The 11,501-nt window shown below is 41.1% G+C and overlaps 1 protein-coding gene across 1 annotated transcript in view; it reads right to left on the bottom strand.

Moving 5' to 3' along the window:
• Positions 1–309: 309 nt before the first annotated feature.
• Positions 310–11,501, bottom strand: part of LOC141153897 (cysteine-rich protein 2-like) — a 90,042-nt gene continuing 78,850 nt past the window's right edge. Inside the window, exons 5-8 of the mRNA XM_073639146.1 lie at positions 10,131–10,199; positions 9,425–9,519; positions 5,555–5,612; positions 310–1,382 (exon numbers count right to left, since the gene is read on the bottom strand). Of these exons, the coding sequence (XP_073495247.1) occupies positions 1,315–1,382; positions 5,555–5,612; positions 9,425–9,519; positions 10,131–10,199 (290 nt within the window). The 3' untranslated portion in view covers positions 310–1,314. The remainder of the gene's footprint in view (positions 1,383–5,554; positions 5,613–9,424; positions 9,520–10,130; positions 10,200–11,501) is intronic.

Below are 11,501 nucleotides of genomic sequence, written 5' to 3'. Positions count from 1 at the left end.
GAAGCGTAAAAATTAATTTAGACCATGTTCCCACGTGGCATAAACTTTGCATTTTTTTTTCTTTTGTGCAAAAAAACCTGCTGCATTTTACAGTTTGAGAAAAGTGGATGCGATTTCATAAGAATTTTTCTTTTTCTACATAGACTTCTATGGGAAGTCTAAAATATTCCTCAGAGTGGAATCACAACATTTGTGCACCAGAAAAAAAAAACGCATTACAAAAACGCCAAGGTAAAAAAAAGGAGGAAACGCAAAAAAATTAAAAAACACAATAAACAGTAGATTTCTATTGCGTATTTTGCTGATTGGAAGAAAAAAAAAAAAAAAAAAAAAAAAATCGCCGGCCTTGAATTGACTTTCTTTTGTGAATAAAATCCAGTGAAATTATTTAAAAGGTAATTTCAGATTTTGAACAGCAACAAAACATTTGACAGAAAAATGGGTATTTTTTTTTTTTTTTGTTACATTTAGTTTAGTTCACACAGTGCAGTTTTGATGCCTTTTCAACTGGTATTAGGTTGAAATAGAAGTTTTTCCCTTTTTACTTTTCCTTCCAAAATTTTGTTTAAACCTACAGAATATCCTCCCTTCATGATACCTAATAAATTGTAGATGATGAACAGGGTAAGAATTCCTAAAAAAGGATAACAATCTACTTCTCTACTGCATTTCCCTTTTGTTCTATGGACTCTATAATACTGACAGTCCAGGACTCCGGACTCCTTGGAGGCAGGAAGTAGTCCCAGAGTCACATGATCTCTCTTGGCACGTCTGACTGGCTGAAAGCACAAGTGTTATATCACTAGCATATACAGCATTATTCTCACCCCATTGTAGGAACTCAGGGGTTTAGTGGAGACAATAACAACCCAATAACTTAGCTGTAATGTCCAAGCCAAAGATCTATCCCGGTTAGAGATTCTCTTTAAGGTTTTGCCATTCACCTGGAGTAACCCCAGTGTCTGTGACACAAAGCAGAAGCATGTCCTCCTATATATCTAATATTGAAAACATCCCTTATAGCTGAACCCAAAAGGACAAATAAAACATAGAATATATTAGTAGCACATAGACCCCTATACACGTAGCACAAGACTTCATGCCTTCCATCGTCACGTCAGTAAATCAATCGTGTAGGCAAATAATGCTCGGTACAAAATACAGAATTGTCAGGAGTGCACTTCGCTCATTGCAACTGCTCTAAGGGTTTGTGGTTTTTATCTACATGTTCCCGCGATTTATCGTCAGCTTTATAGTGTTATCAGCTAGAAGTGGTACAAGTGTTGGGAGAGGAGTCCGTAGGGGGACGTGTTCTTAGGGTTGATCCTTTGTCTCGGGATCTTTATCGTAGATGTAACTTCCGACTCCTCCCGTGTTCACACCTGGAAATGCAAAATAAATGGTTACTCCTTAGTGTCTTGAAATTTCAAGCTCAAAAAAAATAAAAATGTGTGATTCCTTTCAGTAAATTTTGCAGATTTCCAGCTAGAGGTTGTCCCAATGATCATTTGGTTGACAGTCTGACGATCCTTACAGGGGTTGTTCACTACAGGACTATCTCCAGTTAATGTCCCCTAGGTGCTATCCTTACCTCCTGGACTGGCAGCACACCTCTGCTCTCTCCCCTGTGTCCCCCCGCCAGTCTCTTGACAAACAACTTCACGTAAGTGCTGCAACCAATCAATGGTAGCTGATTGGCTGCAGCCTTCACAAATACACAGCAGCGGAAAAACAAGGATTGATGTGACTAATGAAAATCTGTGCTGACAATAAATACTAAAATAAATCTCTTACGGTATCAAAGGTCCGTCAAAAATAAGCGTTGTTGCCCTGGTGTTCCAAACATCAGTGTATTTAAAGAGGATCTGTCACCAGGTAAAAGATGGCCAGTTTTTGATCTTATTTTATTCCTGCGGTGCCATTTTTTACAATCCTCCATATGGTTCCAGACATATGGGCCTTAATTAGTGCTAATTTTTATGGTCTTTATCAAGGGGGCATGGAACCTAGGATCAAAATGCAGAGCAGCCTAAAGACTCGCCCTCGAGGATCCCAAGAGCCTATATCTCTAAAACCATATGGCGGACTTAAGGAATAATCAGGGGGAGGCAGGAACAAAATGAGAGGAAAATATGGTCACTTTTGAACTGGCGTCAAGTCCTCTTTAATTGTCCAACAGTGCCACCACAGGTGAAGTGATGCATTACATTACACCTATTAAAATAAATATGCAGGAACGTGCTGGGTCCTCCAGTGACACAGATACTCTTGCTACCCATTCTAATTGAGGACGGTCCCATATAAGAAACGTTCCTCTATGAAAGGGGTATGAATAATTGTTTAACAAATAGAGATGTTGCAGGCCGTTAATGCACCTCATAAAGCAGTTCTGGCTCCCTACTTTTGCCCTTCTATCCATGCACACCCATTGTCTCTGGATATACGAGATGTCTTATTTCTTGTCCCATTGCTTTCTTGTTTTCTGAATTTTTCTGGGGTGGGAAAACATTTATCGTCAAGATGCTTTTAACACATGAAACGGATTGAGAGTTCGCAGACTAGAAAGGAAGAGCGCGCTGTAAGCCAAGTACACATGTGTGCATCTAAGTAACCGCGAAGTGTAACTGAAGTACGCTCTCACTAACAGATGTCTCCTCTCTCTTCCCTGGAAACTCGTCTTGCTTTATTCAAAGGTCATTTTCACTTTCTCAAATATCCACAAAGACTAAAAAAGTATCCATCCATGTCTGAATGGTATATCCCCCTTCATACAATTTATATACCCTGCAACAAAGTGTTTGTGGTACGAAATTAGGACACCTAATGAGTACATGAATTATTCTAGTGCTGCGCATGTAAAAAATGTTAGATACTTGTTTGTACAGTTTTGATCAAAATAACCTAAGCCCATCCATCAACGACCTAATCCAAAATGGGACCCAACTCTAGTGCCTCACCTCGCCTCAAATGTACTACGGAAGAGATATGATCCAGCTGTAATTAACACCTGCCTGGGAAATATGGGTGGATAAGGGTGCGCGACCCATTGGGCGGTCATTCCCCAAATACACAATGCAAAAAATATACGGACAAGGTCGGCACACCTATAGTGTTAAACTAGTAAAGGTGCAGGTGCTTGTACACACTCACTGGTCCCCGATTGAGTGCAGTAGTCACGTAAAGGTCTTTATGTCCAGATACCGGTGGGGGACACAGTGCTGATCAAATCTATCTATCTATAGATATAGATACTATGTAGTTGATCAAAACTGTGTAAGCCCATCCACCAGCGACAAGGTGACCTCACCTAATCCAACATAAAATTAATGTGAAGGTAAAATTAATGTGAAGGTATACGAACGCACTCACCAATATACAGACATATAGTCAGGCAGTATACAGTTGATCAAAATTGTGTAAGCCTATCCACCAGTGACAAGAGTACCTCACCTAATTAATCATACAGTACAAAGTCAACGCCCCTGGGCTGAGCACCCTTATCTATTCTTCCCAGACAGGATTTAATTACAGCTAAACTGGATACCAATTTCTTCTTTCCCAGTTTGAGGACTGTTTGGTCACAAAGAGGTATGTTACAAGAGTTAGGGACCACCCTATGAGGTTATCTAGTCGCTGGTGGATGGGCTTTCTCAATTTTGATCAAAACTGTAGACTTCGTACTCTGCAGTTTTTTACATGTGTAGCAACAGTAGAATTGATGAATCCATTAACTGCATAGTGATGTATATACAGTACAGACCAAAAGTTTGGACACACCTTCTCATTTAAAGATTTTTCGGTATTTTCATGACTATGAAAATTGTACATTCACACTGAAGGCATCAAAACTATGAATTAACACATGTGGAATTATATACTTAACAAAAAAGTGTGAAACAACTGAAAATATGTCTTATATTCCAGGTTCTTCAAAGTAGCCACCTTTTGCTTTGATGACTGCTTTGCACACTTTTGGCATTCTCTTGATGAGCTTCAAGAGGTAGTCACCGGAAATGGTCTTCACTTCACAGGTGTGCCCTGTCAGGTTTAATAAGTGGGATTTCTTGCCTTATAAATGGGGTTGGGACCATCAGTTGTGTTGTGCAGAAGTCTGATGAATACACAGCTGATAGTCCTACTGAATAGACTGTTAGAATTTGTATTATGGCAAGAAAAAAGCAGCTAAGTAAAGAAAAACGAGTGGCCATCATTACTTTAAGAAATGAAGGTCAGTCAGTCCGAAAAATTGAGAAAACTTTGATTGTGTCCCCAAGTGCAGTTGCAAAAACCATCAAGCGCTACAAAGAAACTGGCTCACATGAGGACCGCCCCAGGAAAGGAAGACCAAGAGTCACCTCTGCTTCTGAGGATAAGTTTATCCGAGTCACCAGCCTCAGAAATCGCAGGTTAACAGCAGCTCAGATTAGAGACCAGGTCAATGCCACACAGAGTTCTAGCAGCAGACACATCTCTACAACAACTGTTAAGAGAAGACTTTGTGCAGCAGGCCTTCATGGTAAAATAGCTGATAGGAAACCACTGCTAAGGACAGGTAACAAGCAGAAGAGACTTGTTTGGGCTAAAGAACACAAGGAATGGACATTAGACCAGTGGAAATCTGTGCTTTGGTCTGATGAGTCCAAATTTGAGATCTTTGGTTCCAACCACTGTGTCTTTGTGGGACGCAGAAAAGGTGAACGGATGGACTCTACATGCCTGGTTCCCACCGTGAAGCATGGAGGAGGAGGTGTGATGGTGTGGGGGTGCTTTGCTGGTGACACTGTTGGGGATTTATTCAAAATTGAAGGCATACTGAACCAGCATGGCTACCACAGCATCTTGCAGCGGCATGCTATTCCATCCGGTTTGTGTTTAGTTGGACCATCATTTATTTTTCAACAGGACAATGACCCCAAACACACCTCCAGGCTGTGTAAGGGCTATTTGACCAAGGAGGAGAGTGATGGGGTGCTACGCCAGATGACCTGGCCTCCACAGTCACCAGACCTGAACCCAATCGAGATGGTTTGGGGTGAGCTGGACCGCAGAGTGAAGGCAAAAGGGCCAACAAGTGCTAAGCATCTCTGGGAACACCTTCAAGATTGTTGGAAGACCATTTCCGGTGACTACCTCTTGAAGCTCATCAAGAGAATGCCAAGAGTGTGCAAAGCAGTCATCAAAGCAAAAGGTGGCTACTTTGAAGAACCTAGAATATAAGACATATTTTCAGTTGTTTCACACTTTTTTGTTACGTATATAATTCCACATGTGTTAATTCATAATTTTGATGCCTTCAGTGTGAATGTACAATTTTCAAAGTCATGAAAATACAGAAAAATCTTTAAATGAGAAGGTGTGTCCAAACTTTTGGTCTGTACTGTATGTCTGTATATTGGTCACAATGTACATGCACCTGCATATTCATTTATTGATATAGGAGCATAGCCCTTGTCCTTTGTTTTCATACAGAGCTGCAATAAAAATAAATTGGATGTGTTTTGCTGGAATATTCCATTAAGTTTTCTGGGGTTTTTTGCCTTTTTTGCAGACTTACCCTTTGGTCCAAAAAGGATGCCGTAGCAAGGCTTGTGACAATAGGGTTGCCCATCGTGCTGTAAAAACAGAAAATTATTAATGTGTAACTGAGAAATGGTCGGAAGTGAGACTAGGAAATTTAAATCTAGATTCCTCTGTTGCAGGGCCGCTAAAAACGCTGTGATTGGTTGCAGGGTTCAGGTGAGAGAAATATCCATTGATACACTATTCTCATCACATGACTTCAGCGGTCCTGTGACAGAATGTCATTACTTCTAGAGCGGTCTGCGCTGGATTCACGGAAGGCAAGTGTCATTTTCACTACATACATGCCATCGATAAAGTTTTATATTAAGCCAGGACAACCCCTTTAAGTCATGGAAAGTGTTCAATAAATTTGCAACCTCTTATAGGTCTAATGCTTGAAGAATCGGCCACATTAGACTCCATATGTACAACGCCGGTTAATAATAATACCCTATACAGCAATAAGCGCAGACTCCTAGCGCCACCTGCTGCAAATTTCACAATTTGGCTGAATTTGTTTCGGTCTTTTGTAAGAAACGTCTTAATATTATCATGTTCAGATCAAGAAAATGTAAAGCCTATTATAAGCTGCGGACAAACGATATAAACGTTTAACTGCTTATGGAAAGGTAATGAGATAATGGAGCCGATTAGCTGCTGTAAAGGAATCCAGAAACAACAATGCATGAATTAAACATAGAAGACATTCAACACCGCGGACTCCTGGAACAATAAGATCCGTTATGGCACTGGGGGGGTAATTGAAGGAGCTTGTGACAATATTGCCTGAATGAGGAGTTATTCATCTACACAGTATTAGGAAAGTCCTACACCGCGAAGACGCCAAAACACCTGCGGATGCCCGACCCCAGCCAAGAATGCTTACAGGAGAGGAACGGATATCGGAGCTTGCAGAGGAACAGGGAGTCTAAGTACATCACAGACTAACAAGCTATATCTAAAACTGTTATTAGTCTGGAAAAAAATATCTGAACAGATAGAAAAGTAAACTAAAAATAAAAAATTATTCCCTTTGTCTAGTGGTATTCTGACCTTTTTTTTGTCACCAAATTCTTAAAAATGGCGCAGGCGGTTCATGAATTTGTCAGCAGCCTTTTACTACATAATCTGACAGCAGCATAGTGGTGGGGCTGAGAGCCCGATTCCAGGGATGTGTCACTTGCTCAGCTGCTTTCAATACAATCAGTGTTTTATCATCAGATTATCTCTGCAGGACTAGATGTCAGACAGTCCAGCTAATCTGTGTAACTCCGCCCCCCACCACTGATTGGCAGCTTCCTGTGTACACTGTAAGCAAGTTGCCAATCAGTGGTGTGGGAGGAATTATACACAGCTCAGCATTCTGACAACTGCTACATCTATAGCAGAGAAAACAGGGATTGTATCAAAACTGCACCAAGCAGCCCAGTAAGTGACACATCGCTGGAATCAGGCTCTCTCCGCCAACATCATGTCCTGCTGACAGATTCTTATTAAGCTTTTTTTTTCTCCCCCTCGACAACTTTGCTTATCCGGATGTTTTAGACCAATTCATAAAATGAGAGTTTTAAGAAATTATGCTGTTTTTTTGTTTTTGAGCGCAACCAACATTATTGCTACCTGCTCATTTTTCATACAGACGCCAGTACTGGGTAAATGTAGTACTAAATGTGGCCAATAGGGTAGAGAAAAAAAAAAAAAAAAAAAGCTTTGTCCGACTTTGGTCCAATCAGGCCCACTTTGCAAAGTCTTTACGTGTGCAGCATCTTGAGCCTTTTTGGCTAATTATTAATGTATTTTTTGGACGGACCAGGTCTGCCAGAAGTCATTCATATGCCCTAATCTAATAACTAATTCTGCAAGTGCATTGCAAAGGTCTAGTCAGTTCTCCAATCTAGATCCCAAGGGTGGCTATATATGTGGGAGTAAGGACGTGTACCCCTAAGGATATACCGTACTGGCCTCTAAATATTAAAACCAACTGTGCATAAAACAAGAAAGTCATATGATAAGAGCGAGCAAATATTGCGGGAGGTTTGCTCCGTTATCGCATGTGTGTGTGTAATGGATAAGCCCTATCCTTCCTAGCTGACCACATACACCCAGATAAGGGATCCGCAGGCCACTTGCTGCACAAGAATGTAAAATCCTCCAGGTATGCAGACTGATGGTCGGTGACAGACCCCTTTACTTTAACCCTTCAGTCACACGGGGGTAGCGGTAAACTACATATGCCTCGGCGCTGTGGAGTGAGTGCACCACTACAGAAAGCATCCATCCATGGCTTCATAGCAGAATAATGAGCCCAGACGCTTTGATCCGTTTACCTCTCTGCGGCACCACTGTCACCCACCAGCTTAAACATATATTTACGGTTTTCCCAGCAATCAGATCAATAAATTGTATAGAAATGTGGCGACAAACTAATTGTCCATGGAGGCCGCCTGTCCGTACCCTACTGCGTACTAATGAAAAAACAAGGGTTCGGAAAGCTATGCTATTGTGTAAGTAAAAGGAGCAGAGAGACCCTATCTGTAAATCACCTGTGTCGCCAGCCGGTGGCGCTCTTAAGGATAAGCAGTCATTGGAAAATTATCTATTATTTAGAGGGAATCTGTCAGCAGTTTTTTTGCGAAGTAATCTGAAAGGAGCATGATGTAGGGACCCTGATTCCAGGGATGTGTCACTTACTGGGCTGCTTGCTGCAGTTTTGATACAGTCACAGATCAGTCTTCTCTGCTGTAGATGTAACTGACTGAGTATAACCCCGCCCCCACCACTGATTGGCAGCTTCCTGTGCACACTGTCAGCATGCTACCAATCAGTGGTGGGGGCGGGGTTACACAGAGCAGTTGACTAGGACTCACAAGGCACCTAGTCCTGCAGTGATAATCTCCTGCTGATAAAACACTGATTGTATTGAAACTACAACAAGCAGCCTACTAAGCGACACCACTGGAATCAGGGTCTTTGCCTATACATTATGCTCAGTTGCATTTTGAGTTACAATGCCACCCCATTTACATGCCAAATGCTGCAATGTAGCGGCGGCATACAGCAATTGGATGAGCGACCTGTGTTGCACCAAAGTTCACCATGTACCCCCACATCCTACATGGCAAATCAGGCAAGTAACTAGGTGTCTTGGTTGCTCTTTTCTGCCATAGTAATCAGGTGTGATAGCAATTCTCAGACAAGCTGAGCGACCGAAAATATTTGTGCAAAACAGCTGATTCGTATTTGAGTCCGATGCGACGCCGCGATGCCATTATTTCTGTGTAAGCCTTGCCGAAATGTAGGAGAGTACCTGATGATTGTGCACATGCATATTCAGGACTGACATAATGCACATTTAGCAAAAGCAGCTGTTTTGGTATATAAAAAAATATATTATAGACCATATGTGTAATTGGACTCCCCTGCCAACGCCAGCAGCTGAGAAGCACTCATTTTATTATCCAGCATTAATATCAGATGTCTAGATATACGAGAGTAGTCCGCAGAGCGCGCTGGACGGAGCAGACCGCCGCTTTTATGCTCGGTAATATTATTTGGCAGATTATCAGTCCTATAGGTGATTATTTGTGAAAAATATCAGATGCCTAGTCCAATCGCTGCGCCAAAGTCTCATCACCATGTGGTGGTCTAAGTTTGATTTAGCTAACCATGGGGGGAGTCTGGGTGTAATATAGAGCCGAGTAACTGCCCTAAAGGTGTGTGATAACTTTAATTTTTCTTTTTAAGAAGGAAGAGATTGGTTCAAAATTAGTGTAAAGGATCTATTGTCACCATTTCTAACCCCTGTGGCTCCAGCGCAGGCCCTTCTGTTGGTCTAAGTATACAAATAAAGAATATTTCTCACCTCGGCATGGCCGCCAGGAGTTAGAGTTTTCGAGCAACGTTCACATCTCAGGCAAGGTCGATGCCAGTCTTTCCCAAGAGAGGTCACTTTCTCAGCTACAAGAGAAAAAAAAATATTTAAAAAAATAGAAATTAATTAGAACGATAAATTAAATTAGACGGAAATAAAAAATCAACTGAAATAAATCCAAAAACATAATAAATTATATATCTAATCTGATAAAAGGCATCAATATATAGTGAATCTATGGCACACAGGATCATACTCATGAGCACGTAAGAGCATCTTTTTGTGCACTTCTGGTGGTAGTGAGACTATGTACACATGGAGCGCTTTAGCGGTGTTTTTGGAGCAGAATCTCCAAGTTTCTGATGAGTTTTGCATTTTTTTTATGACGATTTGGAGAGTTTGACAGACTTGTTGCTGGAGACAGTCTCCGTTCCAAATCAGGTGACTTTAAACCCCATACTTGCTCGCTCTATTTGGCGATAGAGGGGAATCCTTGTACTCTGCACTCAGCACACTGTCAGGATTCAGCAGCTGGCAGGCACGTTGAGTAAATGCAGAAATCTATGTTTAGGTCAGAAAACCCCCTTAACTTAAGAAAATCATAAAAAAAGAGCTGTAAAATAAAAATTACAAGTCCTGATGCTACTTCTGACCCAATTTTATAGATCTTTTTAAATAATATATATACACATCTTACCAAAAAACACTTTCTTTTCACACCGAGGACACAAATTGGGTTCTCCTGTAAAAGTGGTTATACTTGAAGCTGAAAGATACAAACAGTTAAATAGGTGAGTCTATAACTGTACACAGGCTTCAGCAGGACATATATATTAGATAGCCACTAGCCACACCTAGCCACAGGAGACACCTCCGGAGCTTGCGTCCTTTAGAATATCCAACAAGCTCACTACTTACCTCATCGGATATTCAGTTGAAACCAGAAGTTTCCATCCACTCTATATAAAGACACATCTGCATGTTTTTCTCAATATAGGACATGAAATCAGAATAAACCTTTCCCTTTTAAGGTGAATTAGGATTACCATCATTTTTAATATTTGTCAAATGCCAGAATAATGAGAGAGAGAGGATGTTTTAAGGCATTTTTATTATTTACTGCAAAGTCAAAAGCTTAGATACATTTCATTAGTATTTGGTACCATTGCCCTTAAACTGAATGACTTGGGTGAAACGTTTTGGATATCCTTCCACAAACTTCTCACAATAGTTGGTCGGAATTTGGGCCCATTCCTCCTGACCAAACTGGTGTAACTGATCCAGGTGTGTAGGTCTCCTTGCTCGCACCTGCCTTTCCAGCTTTGCCCATAAATTTTCAATAGGATTGAGATCAGGGCTTTGTGATGGCCACTCCAAAACATTGACTTTGTTATCCTTAAGCCACTTTGTTGCCATTTTGGCAGTATGCTTCGGGTCATTGTCCATTTAGAAGACCCATTTCCACTCAAGCTTTAACTTCCTGGCTGATGTCTTGAGATGTTGCTTCAGTATTGCCACATAATCTTCTTTTCTCATGATGCCATCTATTTTGTGGAGTGCACCAGTCCCTCCTACAGCAAAACAACCCTACAACATGATGCTGCAACCCCCGTGTTTCACAGTTGGGATGGTGTTTTTTAGGCTTTCAAGAGTTTCCCTTTTCCCTCCAAATGTAACGATGGTCATTATGCCCAAAAAGTTAAATTTTAGTTTCATCAGACCACAGGACATGTCTCCAAAAATTACGGTCTTTGTTCCTGTGTGCATTTGCAAACATCAATCTGGCTTTTTTTTATGTTTCTTTTGGACTAATGGCTTCTTCCTGGCAGAGTGGCCTTTCAGCCCATGTTGATACAGTACTCGTTTCACTGTGGTTATTGACACAATCTTACCAGCTTCCACCATCATCTTCACAAGGTCTTTTGCTTTTGTCCTTGGATTGATATGCACATGTGGGATCAAAGCATGTTCATCTTTGGGACACAGAACCCGTCTGCTTCCTGAGTGGTATAATGGCTGGACATTCCCATCTTGTTTGTACTTGCATATAATTGTTTGTACAGATGAA

The sequence above is a fragment of the Phyllobates terribilis genome, unplaced genomic scaffold (genome assembly GCF_046119375.1).
Source record: "Phyllobates terribilis strain yellow unplaced genomic scaffold, ASM4611937v1 Scaffold_7__3_contigs__length_470593459, whole genome shotgun sequence".
Classification (NCBI taxonomy): Eukaryota; Metazoa; Chordata; class Amphibia; order Anura; family Dendrobatidae; genus Phyllobates; species Phyllobates terribilis.
This window is presented reverse-complemented; position numbering and strand designations above follow the sequence as displayed.